The 22880-nt window shown below is 47.5% G+C and overlaps 1 protein-coding gene across 2 annotated transcripts in view; it reads left to right on the top strand.

Annotated features, from left to right (window-relative positions):
* Positions 1-3585: 3585 nt before the first annotated feature.
* Positions 3586-22880, top strand: part of CABLES1 (Cdk5 and Abl enzyme substrate 1) — a 74548-nt gene continuing 55253 nt past the window's right edge. For both annotated transcript variants that reach the window (XM_080380599.1, XM_080380598.1), the window contains exon 1: positions 3586-4615. In XM_080380599.1, coding sequence (XP_080236725.1) covers positions 4083-4615 — 533 coding nt within the window. In that variant the 5' untranslated portion in view covers positions 3586-4082. The remainder of the gene's footprint in view (positions 4616-22880) is intronic.

Genomic DNA, 22880 nt, shown 5'->3' with positions numbered 1-22880 from the left:
AAAATTACAAGAGACAATTGCATTTATTTTTTCTTCCCGCCTCGGTCCCGCAGCTCTAACAAGTATCAGTGACAATAAGAAACTTGTGTTTGTCACTAAAGCAGGCAAACACTGTGCTGAGGCCATTCAAGAACTGGCCTGGTGACTCACGCTGGTGACTCACAACTGGTTATTCCTGCAGAGTTAACTCTCAGTATAATACAGATCTTGCCTCTAACTCAAATTCCAGGTGAAGTTTGCAATTCACCTGCAAAGGTATTTTTAAGCTTGACTTGGCAGGCGGCTCAGAAGCCCAGCTTTAGCTCAAGGTCTGGGGCCTCTTGGACTGGCTCTTCATGTCCAGCTGGCCGCACGCTCGCACTGCAGCAGGACTGCCCTCATGCTGAAGCAAACCCAAGTCAACATGAGGCTTCTGCACTGGATGAACTCTCCTCTAAAGGCAAGGTACTCGGAGGCACCGTTTGTCCAGTCTCACTTCTCAGACTGGCAAATTGCTGAGCTTTCGTTTTTGTCCCAACTCCCGCCAAGCTCTCTGATCTCTTTAAAGCCAGCCTCTCCAGTCACCTGTGTTAATGGGCCCCCCAAATTCCATGTTGTCTCCGAACACCCACAACTGATGAGTCTGTCTTCTAGTTCTTGGTGCACGGGGTGAAAAAGCCATCGTGCTCTACCACTCCTATTACCACTTGTCATCCAACCGTTTACATAAGCCCGTGACCTCTGAAATAAGAGCATTTGCTTGTATTTGGGTAGAGCTGGTTGGTTGGAAAAGAACTCGGGAGAGGGAAATGATTGAAAAAGCAGTGACAGAATCAAGCTTCCAGAATATGTCTTTTTGGCTTTCCTCCCAGGTTTGCTGTTTCCGCTAGTCAACCACTGGTTCCCCATCAAAGAAAAAAGTTTCAACCAGCAAAGTCCATTTGTGCAATATTTCCACATACCCTCCAGCAGACAGGACTACTATAGCATATGTAATCATCTATAGCTTTGCTAAGCACAAATCAAAAGGACCTAAGTAGCTGGAAAAAAACATTCACCTTAGGGTGTGCACATTCATTTAAATTTGCTACTAAATGTATAAACAGGTCTAGAGAACCTGGTATTCCTAACATGCCAATTATCTTTGTACTCTGGTACCCCACTCATTGTCAAAACCAGCTTCCCTTCAGACTGAAAAAGTCGTACTTTTCTTCTTGCATGTGGCTTCCTCAAACAGATTTATTCTCACATGCAGTAGGAGGGATGTTTTAATCCACCATCAATGTAATTTTTGGAAAAGGTGGTCTGTGCAGACGCAGTCGTCCCCAGAGGTGGCTTGTGCATGTTAAGACCACGGGCATCAGTTTAGGTCCACTGAAGTAGTTAGGCTGGTGAGCACAGACACGCAATTTGCAAAGGTTGCGCTGGTGACAAGGTGAGCTCAGCTGAATGAGCAAGACCTACAATTTATTCCTGACCCCTCTAATTCTGATGCAAGGAGGTTTGATAAGCTCAACTGTTCACATAAGCATTCCTGACCTCAGAGATAGTACAGTAAAAATCAGGTGCCAAAAAGCATCTGGATGTACCTGTGGACAAGGTGGGGGGTAACACTTTCCTCTGGGACAGCTCTTAGAGGAGCTCCAGAACAGAGGTGGTGGCTCCATTTAAAACAATGCCTACAACAGACTAAACTACAGAGATTTAACCCAACACAAATAGTTTTGTGAAAGGACTACACACTTCTGCATGCATAAAAATTGTCCAAGTTAGACCAGCCTCTGGAACCCCACCTGGCATTTCGGTGGTGGTTCTCCTTCCCAGACCTATATCTCATGAGAAGCTGGATTTGGAAAATATGCTCCAGGATTCAGTTGCCATAGCAAGTTTTTAAGCTCCAGAGAAAAATACACACTGTTTCTGCTTCCCTCAAAGATGCAAGAGGAAAAAAAAATCCCACTGTATACCTTTCTCGGCTGTAATGTGGGAGGCCTGAGTTTCATGACCTATCTGCCATCTAGTAGCAGTCCTTGGACCAGATGTCAGCATCCAGTGAACATGCTCTCAGGCTACAGAGCTGTGACATTTCTCTGCTGACCCAGGAGCCCTCCTCCAAAAAGTCCTGAATTCTCTTAAAAGTAGTACTGTCTCAAAAGGAGCATGGAGCTCCTCCACAGGAGCTGAGTGCATCGTTGCCCTGACACCAGACAACTCACTGGCTCCCACTGCAGGGATGGGGCCTCTGGGCAGAAACGGGCATTGCCTGCCCCATCAAAAGGGGGCAGCAGGCCTGCAATTCCTCTCCAAAACAGAAGTTTGAAGGACACTGCAACCATGGAGGTACAGAGCATCCACCCAGCAGGTGGGAGCTGCCAGCTGGGCTCTTCTCTGAAGAGGCGAGTCTAGCACTCAGGCCTACCCACTTCCCATCCAAATGATCCATCTCTGACATGCCACAGGGACAGGCACACCAGTGCCCTCTGTTAAGCCAGCATCAATGTAAACCTCAAGAGAGCAGACTGAAATGAGAATGTCCATCTCAAAATAGCACTTACCTTTCTAAGAATCTGGGATCTGGGAAACATCCTTTTCCTCCATCATTTCCTCTTCCCTTGCTCACTGCTTCCTGCCCAGGATGCTGCCCATACAGCATCCTTACTACATAAGGAGCACACCCCTGGGACTTGGCCCATTAAAGTTCAGGTTTTGTGGCACTCAGTAAAGGCCAAACATTCAGAAATCAATCCGAGTCATAGAGCTCCATTCTAAAGTCTCTGAATGCTCAAAAGATCAATTTCAAAAAGATCATGAACCGGGGTCCATAGCGTCCTCCGACAATAGGATTAGGTTCCCCTTGCTGATCAATCTTTTTTAAAAATCAAGTTAGCACGCTTTTGACAAAATTGTAGGGGACATTACGATACTTTGTGAGTTTGGGACGGCTTGTAACTCATCTGCCAACTATAACCGGACTATAAATACAAGTCATTGTAATGTTTTATGAAGAAGGTGCACGTCGCTATCATGCAACAACCATATGCTCTGCTGTTTGTATGGATCTGTTATTCAACCCTTATATAAGCCGTTGATGGAATTATCATCGCAGGACACTTGCAGCACGGTTGTGTGGATCAAAGTAAAGTGATGAAGAAACGAAGGAGCTTTGTGCTGAGGTGAGACCGGCCACTCGCCATCCCCAGCCGCAGCTGCAGGAGGAGGGAACGTGCAGACCCACTCAGCTGCACGACAGCCATCACTTCAGAGAGGACAGGGAACACAAATCTGGGGCTTGGGCTACATAGCAGAAGGCAAAGTAAATAATTGCACGTTCCGTGGTGCAGGGGAGAGGGCAGGGTCGGGGAGGAGGCTGAGGGAAAGGCTGGGGGCGGCTGCTTTAATGGTTTAGGGAACTCGTGCAACGTTGCCTGCACGCCCCCGCCTTGCCCGGCAGCAGGCCGCCCCGGCTGCGCCCCCCGCCTCTCCCTGCTCGCCCTCCGGGTGCCCCGGGCACCGGCCCCCACCCGTGAAAAGCCGCGGGGCAGCACCCCGGCCGGTTTCCGCGGCACGGCTGCAGCCCGGTGCCGGTGCCGCAGCCCCCGAGTGCTGCCGGTGCCAGGCTCCGACGGCCATGTGCCGTGTACTACGGGCACAGGCTCCACCTTCCCCGGCTCCCGCCCGCCCCCACGCATCCAGGAAGGGAAAAAAGAGGAGGAGGAGGAGGAGGAGGGAAGGGGGTGAAAGGGAAAAAAAAAGAGAGCGAGGTTGAAAGGAGGGAGCTCGCCGAGACCCACCCTTCTCCCTCCTCCTCCTCCGGGCTGCTGGCCGGGCTTTTGTTTTCCTCCAGCTCCCCATTTCCCACACGTGATTGCCGTGTTATTGCACAGGGCGCTCCGCGGCGCGGCTGCACCTATAAATACGGAGCGGGCGGGCGGCGGGGGCCCGGGGCAGCGCGGCGCGGCGCGGCCGGGCGGAGGGCACTGCCGCGTCACCCCCATGCATCCCGGCGGGCCGACGGCACCCATGCCCCGCCGCCCGCCCGCCTAAGGGGGAGGCAGCGAGAGGCAGCGCCCGGCCAGCGGGGAGGGGGGGGGAGCCGACCGACAATGGCGGCGGCCGCCACCGCCGCCAGCCCCGGCAGTCCCGCCGCCGGGCCCCTGCCGCCGGCGGAGCCCTGCCCCAGGAAGGGGCCGCCGCCGCCGCCGGGGCCGCCGCAGCCGCCGGCAGCGCGTAGCGACCCCCGCCGCAGGCAGGCCGCGCTCTCCTTCCTCACCAGCATCTCCCTCGACGGGCGGCCCCCGCCGCCTGGCAACGACGGCCCCGCCGCCAGGCCCCGCCAGGTCCCGCCGCCGCCGCCGCCGCCGCGGCTGGGCAGCCCCCCGGTGGCGCCCGCCGAGCCCCCCCGGGCCCAGGAGGAGGAGGAAGAGGAGGAGGAGGAGGACGCCTTCGCCGCGGTGCAGGTGCCGGCCGCCGCCTTCCTGGGCGCCGCATCGGCGGGCAGCCGCGGCCGCCTCAACTCCTTCACGGCGGGGGTGCTGCCGGCGCCCTTCGGCCGCACTAGCCCCCAGGGCCCCGCCGGCGGCAGCGGAGAGCTGGGGCAGCCCGGCCCCGCCGCCGCCTTCGAGCTGCAGCGGTCCCGGTAAGCCGCGCCGCGGGGATGATGGATGCGCGGGATGCGGGGATGATGCGCGGGAAGGGCGGGCGGCGGCCGGGCGGCGGGGGGCGGCGGGGGGCGGCCGCGGGGAGGCCCCTCAGCCGCGGGGCGGGAGCGCCGGTGGCGCGGAGCCTCCCTCCGCCGGGCCGGCCGGGCGCTCCGCTGCCGCCTGGCCGGGGGGAGCAGCGGCAGCGGCGGGGCTGTGCGAGCGTGCAGGGGCAGGTCTGCCGCGGTGCAGCCTCCCGGGCTGCGACGGCCGTGCACGCCTGGGCGCGAGTGCCTGGAAGTCAGGCTCCCGCTAAGCCGTGCGGGCGGCAGGCTGCACAGCCGCCGTCCCTGGCGGCCGCCGAGCGCGGCTCCCGGCGGTGGTCACCCCTTCCCGTGGCGGGTGGCGGATCCCGCCCGCCCTGCTGCCCCGCTTCATGGGGCCAGCCCTGAGCCAGGCGCGCCGCAGCCGGCTCTGTAGCCCGCAAAGGGGAGGGGGATCTTTGCGTCGGTGTCCACGGATCAGGGTGCCCACGCGTGGTGTAAGCGGCGTCTCGCTCCCGCCCTAAATAAGCTCTTTATCTACAAGCACTTCGTGTTCCTCTGGGTTGTGCCTTGCCGCCGGGTACTTTTTGCCTTCTAATTCCCAAAGGAATAACCTCACCTGCTTGAAACGCTGACACTTCTGGCTCAGAAGATGCAGTCATGTAAAGATGTACAAAGGCATATGCGTTAATTGTTCCACGGGTACAAAATTATCTTCCTTCGTTTCTTCAACAGCATACTTGGGTATCAGAGTGGGTGGGTGGGGGGCAGAGAACCGGGGAAGAAGCTGGAGGAAATGACTGCTCTCCCCAAACTCACATCGGGCACCACTCCCACATTCCCCATTTGCCACACTCCCTTCTTGTTTCTCCCTTGGACAAATAGGTAGACTTTGAGTCACATGCTATCGCAAGGCTTTATAAGGGTAATTGAGCATAGATTGCTCTAGAAAAATCCCTTTCTTAACCAACCAGCTTGGAGAGATTGGAGGTGTTCCAGGAGAAAGTTGTCTTAGCTGTGTTGCCCCACCGTTGGTTGGTTGGTTTGGGGTTTTTTTCTTCCATCTGGATTGTATTGGTGGCTTTTTGAGCCCCTTTTCAGGTGCTGTGCTAGGGAGCCCCACCTTCCCAAGCAAAATGCCTGCTTGTGGGTTACCACCCATCTTCTCCCCATCATGTGTCTCTCAAAACATTTCCTGCAGTGACAACCCTCTAATTGCGCCGTGGATCACTGGCACAGCAACGTGACACACACACACACACATTTGTGCATTTTGGTCTGTGATGTGGTTCTGCACACTGCTGCCCATGGCCTTCTGAGTGAGAAGTGACCCACAGACCACGATTTTGGAATTCCTTTTTGCTCTTGAACTTCTTACTTGTTGGTGATAAAGTGCTTGGTAGTACACTCTTAGTGTTCAGGAGGCTGGATTCTTCTCAGCTTTCCAAATCAGTTTATTATTGATGCAGGGTTCCTGTGTTACCTTTCTGGATTTTCAAGGATCCTCCTGTTTCCTTGCTTGCATGCTTTGATCCTGCACTCAGTTCTGGGAAGGATGCTCAGATCTCACCTGTATCACTTTTTCCCTCAGCCTTTCCTCTTCCCTGTCATTATTTTCCCTTGCCCATGTTTGCCACTCTCAAAATTTTTCCTTCCACAACCAATACATTTTTTCTTTGTTACATGAGAACTGTGTGAAGTTTAAGAGGCAATTACTGCTCTTATTTACACCCTAGAAGTCCAGCATCATGCAAGTTTGGCCATACTGCGAGCATGCAGACAGGCAGAATGGATAGCCCGAGTCCATAGCGAGGGAGGTCACCTAAGAAATTCTTGTCAGGGTGCCCCTCCAGTGCCATAACACCCTTCCTTTGTGCTGTGTATTTTCTTGTGGTGTAAGATGTAAGGAAAGTGCTAGTTTTCTCATGCTCTTTTATTTTCTTGAGTGCTAGATTCAGCTGTGGCGGAGACCTTGCATTACTCCACTAACAAGTGTGAGGCTCTCTATTGTAGCACTTGCTTACTGCTGGCACTGGTGCAGGAGAGAGCTCTGGGTTATGCCCCCGGCTTTGCTGGCTGCCGTGATGCTGTACATGTGCAGCCTGGGGCAGATTTTGGCCTGCCTTCAATTGATTTTTTTTTCTGTTCTGGAAAAGGTATGTATTTTTAAACATCAGGAACGGACAGCTGCAGACTGTGGAGGTTGTATCAAGTGTTCGCTTCTCATCATCTCAATGAAAAGACATGGTAGGGGCTCCGATTGCTGGGTTCACTCTTGGCTGCACAGAAGATAAATCACAGGCGTGCACAGGGCTGGCGCAATCCCAGGAACAGAGGGTTCGAGCAGACCTGCTGCTGCTCTCTTCATGGAGAGCGAGGAGCCAAACGCCCAGCATGGGGCCTGCCCTTCTCGGCATGATGGGGTGGGAGTCAGCAACTGCCCAGAGACAGGCATTAATTAGCTCACCTGAAGTAGGATGCAGAGAAGCAGAGAGGAGAATCGGAGATTTTTTTTCTGTAGTTCATGTGGGCCTCTTGCTGTGTCTCCTCCCACCCTTCCACTCCTTGCAAAGGGCTTGAGATTGAGTTTGATGCGATGTTTGACAGACTAGTCCTCTGTGCTGAGACGTGTAAGTTACAGCGTGAAACCTTTTTTCACGCAAGACAGGCTGCCCTGTTGTTGTTTTTATTTAGTTTTCAGAAACCATTGTGAACATATAATCAGAGTTTCCCGGCTTTTTTGTTTGTGTTAGCAGTTTGTATAATTGCATACTAGTTTATATTTAACAAGGTTATCATTAATGTGGTTTGGGTTTGTGCTCTATGTGTATTCATAAGAAACAAATGATATAAAAAGAGAACACGGAGCTTCTAGCTGCTCGGAGGCTAGTATGTAATTATATGTAAATGGAAAAAAAAAAAGCACGCTTGTTCAGAAGTCAGCTTGTTGGTGCCAAAGGCTCCTGTGCTCCTGTCTGGTGCAGAAAAGAGTTTGTTTCAGTTTTGTGATGAATGGGTGGCTGAGGGCAGGAGGCGCTGGAAACTGGGGCCAGGTTCTGTCAGGTTTTCCTTCATGTCAAATTATAATTAATTTTAATAGCTTCATGTTAGTGAGGAGCTCTGTGGAACAAGGTTTCACCAACACCGGTTTAAAATAATCTCAGATCCTGCAGATTAGGTGATGGTCCCAGGTACTTGTTTTTGTCTGCCTACAGTTCTTGTTGCCATAGTTTTCTTTAGGAAGAATACTACTGTTCCCATATGTGAAGTTTCATTTTCTGTGTAAGCTCTTTTCCAGCGGGCCAGCTGGTTAGAAACGAGTGCATGCTTTTTTGTGGGTGGTTGTTTTTGTTGGTTTTTTTTCCTAAGGAATAAAATCAGGGATTGGATTTGGAGTTTAAACATCACTTACAGTTGCATTTGTCTGTGTCGTTGTGTCAGGCTTGAAGGCAGATGGGCAGGAGAATTCCTTCTGGGAGCAGCTGGTGCTGGGAAGGAAGCAGGAATATCTGCTGAGTAATCACTGGGGGGAGGTCCACTCAAAAGGACATTGAAGTTATCATGGTCCAAATAGATTTTTCTTCCCAATTTATTAACCTACAAGATTAATCTCATTTATGATTAGTAAAGCTTGCCAAGATTCTTTGTTTCTACCCGTTAGAAAATACAGAGTTGTGTAAGGCCTCCATACTGATCTTTGGGAGAGATGCAGTGAAGGGAGATGCTGGAATGGTTGACTTGCCTGGCTTTTGTAGGACTTGCAAAGTGCGATGGGTTTTTAGCACTGAAGGAAGCCTCCTGGATGTTGCTGAGGAGCTCTGAATCCACCATTTAGTTTCATGGTGGAGGGCTGAGAGGTCAGAGCCTGGTCCTCCACAGCCTTGGGCGGGCGGGCAGTGCAGGCGGAGCCCACCCCACAGAAGATGCCTCCAAACTGAACATGCTGGAGACAAAAGAAGAGTCTCTCAGAAACAAGTGTCTTACAGGCAGAGTCTTGAAAGAGGAGCAAAACAAAGAGCTGGGGGCACCGTCCACCCTGCGGGGTCATCCCAGCATCAGGAGTTGGCTTGTGAGCTGCTGGAAGCACATCGGACCTTTTGTGTGTGATGGAGACTGCTATTCACTGAACCTAAAGCCCTTCAGGCAGCCTGAGTTTCAGAATGATGTGGACAAGAATAGCGTGAAAACAGCAATTTAATGGTCTGACAAGTGAATGGGAAGTACACATGCTGAACTAAGTCTTTTCATAGGTGTGTGACCTTGTATACCACTGATGATTGCTGCCTGTAAAGAAGGGGATGCTTACTGACTTCAGCTGTCACTTCAGGAGAGTAAATGGCCTTCCTGTGCTACCCTGAAGAGAGGATGTTCAACAACAGGGTTAAGACTTGGGTAGTAAGGGGTGTTTCACTAGTTGCAACAGCGTCCTGCTCCATCTCTTGGGGCAGGTCCCTCCTGTCCTGTTTTCAGTGCTAACAGGCTCCGTGTAAGGCTTTGATGCTCTTCCTAATAGCTGCCACCCCACCCCAAGTCGCAGGCTGCTCCAGGTGTCCTGGGAGAGACACTGAGTGCACTCATGCCCTTCGGCACCCGCACGCTGAGAGGCAGAGCCCTCATGGTTTTTTTGAATCGTGCAGGAGCAGTCACTGACTGCCGGTGGGCTGTCTGAGCTGTGCAGGTGCTGAGCACGGCCACCCCCACATCACACTGACCAGCATCCATCACTGTTGGTCTTTGCCAGCCTTTTCGCTTGTTCAGGGCACAGGTTTGTGCTTCCCTCTGCTTCCTTTGAAACTTGTGGAAATGTGGTCATCTTCCAGATTTTATGTGAAGTTGACCAGTGGTTCAGAAATCGCTGCAAAATAACATTGCATAGCAATGGACTGCAGAGGTGCATCAGCCTTGTTCCCTTTATACACAAAGCTTTTAAAAACAAATCTCATGGAATTCTGCTCTGGCGTGTTGTAGGCTTTTATTATACTACTTAGCAAGCATCTTTGGCAGATAAAAAGGTAATATTCATCAGACAAGGAAAAAAACCCTTTGCTGTCAGTTCTGACGAGGAGCTGGGACAGAACGTAGTGTTCATGACTACCAGGGGATTAATTAGACGCCTTCACAGAGGCACAGATGCTGAGAGGGAGCTGCATCTGCCGAAGCCTCAGGACCCGGCAGGTTTCGGAGCGAGATGGTCTTGGAGCTGGATGGGTGAGAGGGCTCAGCTTGGGTGGGTGCTCATTAACGCCTGTGAGAAAACCTGAGCCGATAACACGTGAAGAGTCGTGTTTGTGTTGGCTGTCTTCGCTGGCTGCCAATTCCAAGCTTTCGATGTCCAACCCTCCCTCGGGAAGTCCCATAGCTGTACCGTGCAGGTGTGTAGCTGGTATGCAGTGACCCCTCATTAGCCATCAGGAGGGTGGAAGAGTGAGACATTTCAGCAGGTTTGCTTATGTGGTTGGGGCATTTCTTTTACTTGAGCTATCTTCTTGCCCTTTTCTTTACCAGCAAAGCTCCTGTGCAGGCAGCCAGACCAGCATTTTTCCTTAGGAGCCCGCTACATGGCTTTTTGCTGCACAATATTGCTGCAAGCGTCTTGAAGTGATGAAAATCAGTAGAAACCATGTGACTCACCAGCCCTCCAGACCATCACAAAAACGTAGTTTGGTGGTAGATAGATAGGGTAATGACGGATTATAGTTTGATGACAGCTTTTGGATAGGAAGTATGCTTTAATCTGTAATTATTATGACTTTGAGAACACTCCTGGTAGAGTTACAGCTTGACTTTGAACAGTTCAAAACAACTGAAACATGAATATGAGATTCCCAAGTGAAAGGAAAAAACCCCAACCCTCTAGTAATTCTGTAGCTTCCTTGTTTCAAAGAAGTAAATACCAGGTGGGCTGCCCAGAGGCTCTGTAAAGTGGTGAGTGTGACAGCAGGTAAGGTGAGAAGCAGAACCAAACTTTGATTTTTTTTTTCTTTTTTAAAATTTTTGTCTTCCCAATATCAGTGTTCGTAGTCTCTCAGGCAAGTTCTCCACCATGAACATAAAGGCTCATCTTCCTAATTTAACCTAAAAATACAGGAGTTTGGTTTCACACGTTGGGACTTCTACACCTTGAAACTTCTATAGACACCAGGTTGTCCCGGGATAAGTATGGGAAATCGGATTCTGTTTGCAAATAGGACAAGCTGGTGCCAACAGAAACCTATATGCGAATATCCACAAAATTCACCTCTGGACTACTACGCTAGTACCTCTGAGGGTGTAGATCAGTCCTTTCTTCTGACAAACTCTCTCTTCCACACCCAGAGTTGCTTTTGATGGCTGTGGGGCTGCCACCAGATACCAGGCTTAGCAGCGCAGCAGGTGCAGTGAGACACAGAGCTGGCTCTTCTTACAACCCAACTAAAGAGCCCCTTGCCAGTTTGCTGTAGGAAGTACTGTTCCTAGAAAATGGAAATGACATAATTTGGCATATGGAGAGTATCTGTCTGCCGGCCTGCAGTTTGCAAATAACACACTTAGAAATTTAAAGAGTGATATTTGATTTCATAAGAAGGCCTTAGCAGAAGTTTTGTTTGCTGCAATAGTAGGGTAAAGAGCTTGGCAAATTAGCTAGGAGAAGAAAATTTCACCTGTGGCTGGAGAAAACACAATGTGACAGTGGGACAGTAGGAAACTTTTAGGACTCTCAGGGTTTGCTTTTCAGGCTGCAATATGCAAATTTAGAGGAGTACATATTTAAGGAACTGTAAGGTTCCTCTACAGGGGCTACTGTGTTATATTCGTAGCAACTGCTTTCTTGTCATGAATGCTAAATGTATTTTCTATTCTCATGATCTATTTCAAAGTCAACACTGCTCTTAGCAGCTGTATGCCAGAGTGTTTGCCTAAGGAAGGTTTTCTATTGTGGAAAATTTCAAAGTGAATGAAAAGTGAAGCAAAGGCTGCCTTCCTTTCTAGCAGAAGAGGTTTTTTTTTTTTTAAAAGCCTTTCATGCCATACATGAATATAAAGGACAAACACATGTTCTTAGCAAGTGGTTGTGTTTTCCTTCATGTTGTTATAGATTAGGCTAGCAGTGTTTGGAAACTGAGGAAAAAAAGATACACCCAAAACAACTGAAATGTGTTTTCCCCTACTTGTCTTGGATGACAGAGGAAGCTATGTCCTTTCTGACCTAGGATCCTGCAAAGCCTGAACTGTACATTTACATATGTATAAAATTACTCAGTTAAATCAAGCACCAGTGTATGAAGTTATGCTAGTAAGTAAATCTTTGCAATATCAGGGACTTTACTGTATAATATTCGTGGGATTAAAAAAAGAGAAAACTAGAGAACTTTAATTACAATAATTCTTCAGACAACGATGGATTGCATTTTGGTGCTTCCACAGATAATCATATTACCAAGGTAAATATGATTAGGTTTTCAAATCTACATGCTGTCAAGTTAAATCAGACACAGGCACATCAGTTTATGGGTAAAGGTACTCAAAAGAAGGATAAATTTTCCTGCAAAAAAATAGCCCCTGATTTTGTGTTAAAGGGAAAAACTGTAAGGTGGGTATTACGCTGACTTCTTTCTGCACCACCTCATGCAGCTGGAACCGAGCTGCATATAATGACCAGGGATGAAGCTCTTCAGCTTGCATTTCCCTTTCTTTGGGCTTTGAGTGGGATGTTGAGCACCAAGAAGTCAGTAGTGCCACTTGGTTTGCAACCTGCTTGCGTGCAGGTAACTTTTTTTCCAGCCATCCGCATGCCATCAGCTGTGTATGGCTACACCAGACATAGCTGCACATATGTGCACATATGTTTGTGTAGACACAAAGGACAGAGAAGCCATACTGGGATGCAGTGGCAGTGCCCCAATGCAGCCTCAGCAGGTACCAACCACTAGGTCTGTTGCTGTCCTTGGAGTTGAGCTTGTGCCTTCTGCAGTGTGGGAAGGCTGGTGATGGTCACTCTGTCCTCTCCCTTCCTTGGGACATGATTTCCTTTCCCATTTCAGTATAGATAAAGAGCCACTGCAGGTACAGGGTCAGCAGCTCCCAGTAAGGAAAGTGGCTGGATTAACATGCAGGAGGCTCTAGCATTCCCAGCATCACTGTTCCTGGTGGGTTTGTCGAGGGTGGAAGTGCGGGGAGAGGTCCCAGCCCTCCAGCAAAGTTGGATCATGTAGAGGTTAATATACCAGAAGGGAAGAGAAGGAGGTAAGAGACTCTGAGCTGAGCTGTCTCCCTGTCTGACATGAGGTGTACATAGAATCATAGAATCATTTAGGTTGGAAAAGACCCTTAAGATCATAGAGTCCAACCATAAACATGACACTGCCTAGCTGACCACTAAAAATATGTCCCTAAGTGCCACATCATGTTGGCGTGGTGGCATGGATTTCAATTTCCTCACAATGAAAGGATCAGATGTTACGACCATTGCTTTTTACAGAGATAACTCAGCACTGGGGCAGCCTGTTCCCCACCATGGCTGCTAGCAGAGAATCGTATTGTAACCCCAGCGTGGTGGTGTGCCCTTTGAAGGGTGCAAGCAGCACAGCTTCACCAGCCTGCTTCCGAGGGAGATGTGCTGCATTTTAGTTTCCTGGGTGCATAGTGCTGGAGGAGGGGGGAGCAGAGCCTCACTGGCCCAGGGACCTACGATGCCTTTGCCACTCGGAGAGGACTGTTGTGTCACTTGGCAGGATGGCTGGTTTTATCCAATACCCCCAGCACATGTAGGGACAGAGAAGGCGGAACCAGGAGATGAATGTCACGTAAGGCCCTTTGCCTTCAGACCTGCTTGTGTTGCATACATACATTTCTGTGTACGTAAATACAGTCCGTACCTGTGGTTCAAGAATCTCTCGTTACTCCTTTTCACAGCGGCGTGAGCTAGGAACCTGCGCTTCCCACCCGGCTGTGCTCAGCCCGTCTGAAGAATGTGACATCAAGCAGAAGCTAGATGTCAGCTGGGGTCTGAAATGTGTCTTGGAAATGTCTTACTCTTGGGTTTTTTTACTCACCAACTCTATTCCTTGCATTTTGTCCATCATACCCCTCTCAGACAAAACTTTTTTCCTGTATTAGTACCTACAGATCCAACAGAAAAGGAGATTAATTTCCTCCTTTTTCTGTTGCGGTTGCAATCAGCTACACCTTAGCAAATGCGAGGTGACAGAAGGATTTTGCCCACGTGTCTGTGGGGTGCGGTGGACTTGCACAGCAGGGAGTGAAGTCCTGGTTAGGTGACAGAGCTACATGACAAGGAAGACTCCATCTTGACGCCTGGGATGTGGGAAAGAGTCAAGCAGGCTTGGTAGTTACAAGCAAACATCGTAGTTCTCCAGATTTACTTAAGTGAATGATACTGTTTCTGACTGTAAAATACAGAGGTGTTTTTTGGGTAATGGGAAGAGTGGAAAAACAGCTTTCAGATGCTGCAGTGCAAAGTACGGTTTAACTGCTTGGGTAGGTGAGTTGCGCAGGTGCTGCAGCAGGTTATGTAAAAAGGCATGGAAAGCTCGCCATCTGCTATTAATAGTCTTGGAAGCATGGTCTTTAAAACACAAAGGTATAATTACGTTTTCTAAAATGGAGTTCACATAACCTCCTGTCTTCACCTCATTGTGTTTCTCAGGAGCCTCCTGTATTTTATAAGGCTGTTTTCTTAATTAAATCAAACCTTTTTTATTTTCAGTTGGTGGTGTTGACCGTTTGTAGAATGTCATCTTTTGGCATAATCTATTGCAGAAGTGGCAGCTAAAAGGTGATTACTTAAAAAGGCAGAATTATTTACAGCAGAACACAGAGTGCCACTGTCAAGTATCTCCATCATGACCCTTGAGATTTCTTTGTAAAGCCTGTATTTCTCTGTGTGCATGATTCGCCTCAAGATAAAATCCTTTTCTATTTTAGAAGGCACTCCAGGTACTGCAGAACTCAAGAACAGCCTCACAAATAGCAAGTGTCTGTGCACATGGATTTTAAGGAGCAGACTTTATTGTCCAAGGTTTTTTGCTTCTGTTTGATTTAAATAGATTATTATAAATATTGGTTTCTTGTTTGTTCGTTAGTTTCCTTATTGACATAAGGTTATTCAAGTCAAAGAAAGGGCTAGGGTGTAACAGGGAGCAGAGTTTGAGCAAATGCATTTAAAAGTAAAAAATGCAAATGGTATGAATTTGCCAGCACCCTTAAATAGGCATTTTCAAGGTGATATTTTCTGTTGCTGTCCTCATGCTCTGTGTGAAAGTTGCATGGGTGATGTGAACAGAAATGTGTGTTTCCTCACAGTGAGTTTTTGAGCTCGCAAGCTTCCTTCTCCTGGAAGGATGTAGCCTTGCATCAAGAGCAAGGATTTTGTTCATGGTGTGGTACTGATGCTGTGCTTAGTGCTGTACCAAGCTCAGTTATTCCTCCATATCCCTCAGGAGCTAAGCCCCAAGCCCACAAACTGTTCTGTGCAGTAGGGCAGTGCACAACAGTGTGGCTTGTAACTGGGATTTACTCCTTTGGGGAGGATGGGGTGGAAGCAGAGAGGCTGGAATGAAAAAGCCCTTGTGAGCCACTGTGTGTTTGCAAAGGTCGAGGCATCTGAAAATGAACGAGCTCTGAATTAATTGCAGGGTTGCTCTGGTACAAATGAGAACAGGATTAGGCCTGTCTTTTCTGTTCTAGCTGCAGAGGTAATACTTTCAATCTGCCAAGTGATTGCATATCTCAAGTATCTTACTGGATAAATGAATGTGATATCAGCAGTTGAGGGTGGCATGGTTGTTCATGTCACTGACAGTTGTCTTGCAGTTGCGGTTCTGTTTTGTACGATCCCCAGGAATATTTCAACAGGGTTATGTCTGGGTTTTTTTGGTGTGTGTCACTTACATTTGTTAGAAGAAATGCAGCTTTTGAGCGGTTCTTGACCCTCACATCCATGTTCCCAAGATGTGGGGTTATGCTAATGAAGACCTGAGTTCACTTCTCCAGCGTTTGTTCTGAATTGGATGTCAGTCTTGTGTTATTCCAGCTAAAGAGAGCGGAGCAATTGAGTAATTCAAGCTGGGATTTTTGAAGAAGCCTCTGAACTATGAATTCTGAGGAACTCTTTGAGCTCCTGTGAAAAATCTCACTTTGAAAAGACAGCATGTGCTTTTGCTTTATGGGTTTTCACAAATTCTGCTTACCACAGCATCCGGACATGCCCCCATTTGTACACTTGTCCTTCCTGGCATTTTTGTAGGGAGCGGGTGGGTGGCATTGTGTTAATTGTGGTTCTGCTTTTATTGAAGTTAACAGCACACCTCTGGTTTAATCACTGGGTCAGAGAGCTTGCTTTGTGCCGATACAACAATAGAAATGGACACAAATGCTATTTGTAAAACTTGAAATGTGACTTAGGAGGCCATGGCGCTATTAATCCTTTGCATCTTAGCCCGTGGAGGGATGTAGGCCTTAAGAAGTAGAAAACTGAGGTGCGGGCTGTGCTTTTCTAATGCAATGTGAATGTAATTCTCTGACTGCTCTTCAAGCTGTAGTTTCCAGCGTGAGCGTAGAATTGGAACAAAAAAGACATCTCAGAGGCTTGGTCAGCTCCTTGCCTGATGTTCCCATGCCATGCTGTGGGGCGAGGATCGGTCCCACCAGGCTGCACTCCTTGTTTTGCACAAGCTATTTAAACATCCAGCGTGCTGAAACAAAGCTAAAGAAGAACCACCAGCACTATAAATTATTTAAACCTGGAGCCTTTGCAAGAGAATTGGGCCTTCTCCATCCAGAAGGGCCGTGCCCGTGTCGGTGAGCAGCATGGCCCAGCAGGAGCAGGTTGGTAGAGCCAGAAGCTTGATGCTGAGGACCAGATGTCCACGCTGCGGATGTTCAGACCAGCTCTAGCCTGGCCCTGTGGCCTGGACACCCAGCAGTAGTTGGAGGACAGGTGCTGTGCTCCTGCAGTGTGTCACCTGGCCTCCTGCCGCTGGAGGGGAAGCGTCCCTGCTCCAGGGCTGCTCCATGCTGCAGAGAGCAGCACGTTGTAAGCGGGCATGGGCAGAAGACTCGCTTCAAAAGCGTGTCTCTGAGCCAGAGCCAAGCATGACGGAGGTACGCCTGTAGAGTCACAGTTCCTTGTTCTAGGACAAAGGGATTAATGATGAGCTAATTAAAATTTATCACACCCTTCCTTCCACTTGGGTTAATGCAGTTTTTGTTTGGCCCTGTGAATTCAGGTGCCTTTTCCCTAGTCACTTCCACTAGAAATTACTGACTTCCCTTTTTCTACTGTGGGTTTAAAAAAGATTTTGTAAGGAAAATATTTTATTTTTTTGATTAATGAATCGGAGCACTGGGCATCTCTTTTCTTTTTACTGATCCATTGTAGACTTTCTAAATCTTAATTTCTACATGTGGTAGATTCTGTGAAAATGAATTTTTTTTTTTTTATTACAGTTATTCACATCTTTCCCCTCTGTTTAGTGGAAAAGGTGAAACAGGAAAACCAAAATTACAAAATCCTGTATCACATGTTGATGGCAGTTTGTGAGCTTGATCAACGCAGAGGTCTACTGTCATATCCAGCATGGTTTTACCCTTGCCCCATGCTGTTTTTAGACACAGACATGCAGTGGCTGAGGAAGTAGTGGTTTCTCTTCACGATGTCTGGGGAGGAGGGCTCATTTGTTTAATGAGAAGAAAGAAGAAAAAAAGCACTTCTGTACAAAGTATAGCTAATTTCACTTTCAGTGGAAGCAATAAGGCAAGATTTTGCCTGTGACTCCTATGGAAGTAGCTACCAAACGAGCTTTCATGTTGGGTCCCACCCAAGATTCGCAAGAGGGGAACCGCACCAGGGTTTCGCACATTCAAGGGTTACGCTTCTCCTCCAGCCTGCTGTCTGTGCTTCTCACGTGCACATTTGTGTTTCTCCCCTTTCCCACCCAGATGCAGGCAGCCTTCGGCGAACACATCCATGCGTGTGTCTGCTCTGACCCACCCAAGCACAAAGCCATCTCCCTCTCCCCTCCACATTAGACAAGCTCATTATTGTTCAGGTCTGAGGAGGCAGAGGATGACGGAAACAAAACAACACAAGTTTTGTATAATTTGGGGGGGTTCTGCTGCTGTGGGGGCCATGGCCCTCATGTAGTGGGACTTAGTTCATACTTCTTCCTCTGCAGAGACTTGTGGGAGAAGGGAAAGTGCTGTGGGTGCTTGGGCAGTGGGAGAGATGGCAGCAGAACTGCGGTTTTGGTTCCTTTGCTGGATGGATTCTTTGTAAGGTGCTGCTGCTTCTAGAGGAGAGCTAAAGGCATATAAATGTCCTGTTTTCCAAATAGCAGTTAGCAGATCCTGCCCAAGAAAGGAAATCTTTCCAGGTCTCCTTACTGCTGTGTCACAGGTAACTGAATGCTGCTCTGTTAGCACTTGCATCCCCCATTTGACTTGTTGAACTTGTACAGATGGTTTCCTGCTTTTGGGATCAAGCATCCTGCTAACCACTGGCAGGAGCGTTGCTGGCTGTGCCACGGCAGCTCCTGTGGGAGAACCTGAACATCGGCTGTGGGAGAACCTGAGCATCGACTGCAGACCCCTGGTTTGCTCCCCTCCTCACTATCGCTGCTGCCTCCTTACACCCTCTTGCTCTGGAAAGCTTCACTGTGGGCACAGGGATTACTTGACCGTTCCTTTTGTTGCTGACACTGTTCTTGCAGTCTGCGAGGCTGTGTGGCACCTGTTGGAGCATGGTGGGATGGCTGGAGCTGTCACTGAAGGCTTTAGAAATGCTTTACTTCAAACAGTAGCTGTATGTCCACATTATATTTGTCCTTTTTAGTACAAGCAAATATATTTATTCTGTATTGATAGCTGTATTTATTCTTTATGAGTTGCAGGGTTAAGTTTTTTCCAGTTGCTAAATCACAATTTTTTTCTGTTTAGAACAGCAGCGGTTCTATTCCCAAATTTGTTTTTCAATTTTTCAATTTTTTCTTTTTCTTAAAAACGTTCAAAGCATGCTATGCTTGTTGTGGTTAGGTGCAAAATTAGTTCACATATAATAAAAACAAGGGAAGGAATTAGGAAGGGGAAATACTCAGTTCTAGGGCCTCTTTCTCTGTACCCCTTCTGGCAAAATACAGAGAAATTTTTGTGTGCAAGCAAGTTCAAAAGGATGCTAAACAGTTTGTCTCCATACATTGTAGTATTGTCGTCAGGATACTATTTTCTGTGTTTTGCTTACTTACCTAGATACTACTTTATATATAATTTGAAAGCTTTAAGTTACCAAAAATACGTTGCAAAATCATATTCTTCCTGAGCTCCTATTTAAAGCCAGAAGAAAGAGATAAGTATTTACAGATAACAAAATGTATTGTTTTGGGGAGGAATATTATTTCTTTAATTGCCTGTCTGATACCCGCCTTGGAAGATCAGGTATCTTTGGTAGCAGCTTTGTGGTCTATACCCTGTTTGCTTAATATCTGTCATAAAATGATGTAACTGGTACTGGCATAGGTAAGACCTGAGGTTGTGTTCAACTCCCTGGTTGGGTATTGCAAATGGAAACTGTTGTGTATACATAATCCCATTAGGCAATATTGTTGTTCAAAATACCACCACCCCCCCTTTTTTTTTTTTTTTCTTTCCCCTCTCACAACAAAGCTCCTGGGTCTGCGGTGAAGTGTTTTGTGACACATTTTTGAATGGGCCCTTTGCCCTGCTTTCAGTTCTTTAATGCAAGAAGCTTTACCAGGAAACAAGAATCTCTTTCTTCTCTGTCTGTGTTTTTTCAGCTTGGGGCTGTGATGCTGAATATGCAGACAGACACACAAGTCAGATGATCCAAGATGTGTGGTATTATAAGGTTAGCCGTTTCACACGATGATAATTCAAAATCTGTATCGGAGTTGTTAGGTCTGCATTTAATGTCTATGCCATCTAAATGTGTCTTAATCCTTTTTAAAAGATAGACTGCTGTGTGTTTTCACACACACACTCCCAAGGCTGTTCTAAAGTAAATCTTTTGAAAGAGGTGATTAGTTTGAAACAAGTATTTCTAAATTGGCTGTTCTCATTGATAAAGAACTGTATAAAAATAGAGCCTGATCCTGCAAACACGTGCAGACACATTCAGTCTTACTCTCCCAGGTAACTTGCTGCATTTGGCTTATAAAGTCATTGCCTAACACAATCAAAGTGAGCGGTTTTGTAGTTTCATTTCAGCATGAGCCCCAACAGCTGAGGTTTCTGCAGAAGCGCATCATTAGTCATGCGGTTAGTACCTTTGTTAAGAATATTGAAGTGCATGAGTTTTTGCAGGATCAGATCAAATTATTGGTATAGGTGACTTTTTTCCAGTTATCAGTCTGGTATATTTTAAAATCTTGGAGAGAATGTGCTTTGAGTGGTCACCTTTGAGATGCTTCTGTAAATGAATGTGTGCAGTTAGTTTTTGTACTATTAAAAGCTGAATATAACTTGTTGCAGCCTGGGAAATTACTGGACACTGAATCAGTGAAGTCTGTGACAAAACCTGATTTTTATCCACAGTGGTGGCAAAACAAAATTTTTTTCAAGGCATTTCATGCTTGATGTTCTCCTTTATATGTTTAGCCTTCTAAGGAGACATGATGAGCTGGTGTCAAAATTTTCTCTAGCTGGTTTTCTGTTTAAGTTTTTTGTTGTCAGTCTGATGCTGCTTACAGAGTGGACTTTTCTGCCTGGAGGTGCCTCTAGGTGATTCGGGGCAATTAAAGGGAGCACTGGCCAAAAACCAGAGGCTAGCTGAAGCAGATATGCTCACAGTTCCAAGATTTTATTTCAAAACCCAAATTATCACCTTAAACTGAAATAGCTACTGGTTTAAGCTGGCACACAGGTCTGATTCTGCTGTCATAAAACCGCAACTTTAAGCTTTTTCAGCTTGCAGAAATATGTGGCTTTTTAGATTGAATGGAGTAGGGGAGCCAGATCCACTCTTACCTGCTTTCAGGGAGTGAACGATTTTTTTCTTTTTTTTTTCAGCATATGCAAGTGCCTTCGGCAGAACTCTGTAATCATGTTTGAAAGGTAGCATATGCATGCATATCACGCTTCTGGCTTGGGGAAATGGAGGAGCAAACAACAGATACTGTGAGCTGCAGTTTAGCAGTTTTTAAGAATTTTAGTGTGTTTTTTCATGATGGTTGGAAGCACTAGCAACATTTGTAAATCACATGATCCGATAAAGGGTCTCGTCTTCATCTTTGTTGCAGAGGAAATTGTTCCAATATTGCCAACTTCAAAGTCTTGCCATGTATGATGGAGGCTTTTTGAAGTTGCTGGACTGTTGGGATGAGGTGGAGATGCTCAGTCTAATCTCCTTGCATTCTTTTTGACAAAGTTGCTAACTTTCAAGATCAAAAAGAGATTTAAAAAGATGCAGCCTTAAGGACTTACATACCAGAAGGCAAAAGTAAGACTCTTAAGGATTCACACCAATTTATAAATTTTTAATATGTTTTAGCTTTGTATTTGTTGTTTAAGTGGATAATACAGAGTCACAAGTCTCTTGTGCCTTCCGCTTTTGGAAGATCAGCAATGAATACTGGAGGGACTGTATGCACTTGTAGAGTCCTCGCATATATTTTTTCATGGAGATAAGGCTCTCCAAAAAATGCCGAATACCACCATGGAAGTGGTAACAATTGTCCCCATGATGATGTTGCTTTTAGGCTGTGTCTTGGCACCGCTGGTCAGGGGAGGATGCAACTTCTGAGGCCGATGTGGATACAGCACAGACAGGTTGGGGCAGCTGCAGCACCTTGGTACCGAAGCATCCCCCAGAAGTAGGGGCTGTCTGGTGAACTGCCTCTGTGCCAACATCTCCCGTAACAGGAGCCAGGGTAAGGCCGATGTGGAACTGGAAGACAAGCCAACACACCCTGATGGATCAGCAGTGTGGTTCCTGAGTTCACAGGAGGAGGTGTAGAGAAACTCAAGGGGAACCATGCAACCTTCTGACTGTTTAACTTTGTTTTCACATCCTGTACCCCTCCAGTGGTATTTGTGGGAAGGGTCTGGACATGGGGACCCCCTTTGTCCTCTCCTCCCAGAAATTTGTGGTACTGAACTCAGTCCGAGGGACTTCAGATTTTATTTTTTTATTGCTCCTTTTTTTTTTTTCCTGCAGTTGCCTCCTATTTGGAATATGCCTTTCACCTGTGGACCTGACCTGGTGACACTTGCCCTTCTCAGCAAAACCAGCTGGCTGCTCTGGGGTGTGCTCAGTCCCCAGCAGGTTGTTAACCTGTCATGGGACAGGGTGTCATCTCCTGCTGAGCTGAGGTGTTCAAATGCAGTACAGAGCTTTTCCAAAATTACCTGTTTAGCACGAATATGGGGTTTGTAACGGTGTTTTATGGTCTCACTGGAGGCACTGCCTGTGAGTAGCTCATCACCAGCTCTTGCTGAAGGTAGCCCCAAGAGCAGCCACTTGCTGGGGTTAGGGTGGCTGCAGGGCTGACTGCTGCCCGCAGTCCTGGCTTCGGGGTATGGAGCCAGCCGTGAAGTGTCTGCTTAAAATACCTGGGCTTGGATGACTTGATTTTCGACAATAACAGAATTGCTGGCAATAGTAAAAGTACCTTGGAAACCAAGAAGTGGCACTGCAGAATTGTCACAGCGCGTAATGTTGGAGTGGGACAGAGAGGTGCTCCTTGTATTTGTGACCCTTATTTTTAAAAATTTCTCTCCCAGTTGTTGCTGTAGTCTGGGAATTGAAATAAGGTCATGTCTTCTCCCAAATTTTCCTGAAATTAGGCAATGCCACGGCCAGCTCCACAGTCCCTGTGGAGCTGGACGGAGTTATTGGCTGTAGTAGCTTGGGAGGTCGGTGTTACCGAGTTCCCTTTCAGCACGTGATTTTCTGTCAATATGTGGTCTGTCAGATCATTTGCCCATTCAGTCAGAGGTCAGAGTGGATGTCTTCCAGACATCAAGATAAATATTTTTTAAATTAAAGGCTTGATTCTGTGAAAACCTTAATGGGTGTTAAGTTATGCTCTGGAGTACTTCACTGGGCTTAAAATGGTAATTAAAAGTAAAAACTCAAGAGTGGAAGTTGTCTCTGCACAGGACTTTGCAGCCCGGTGGAAGCTGCTGCTCCAATGCTCCAGTTCCCCAGCAAACCCAGCAGGGATGGGGTGGGATATTTGCAAGAGTAAAGGAGGGTAAGGCTCTTTTG

The sequence above is a fragment of the Falco punctatus genome (assembly GCF_963210335.1).
Source record: "Falco punctatus genome assembly, chromosome: 3".
Lineage (NCBI taxonomy): Eukaryota > Metazoa > Chordata > Aves > Falconiformes > Falconidae > Falco > Falco punctatus.
The sequence above is the reverse complement of the archived record's forward strand: the minus strand, read 5'-3'. Positions and strand labels throughout refer to the sequence as shown.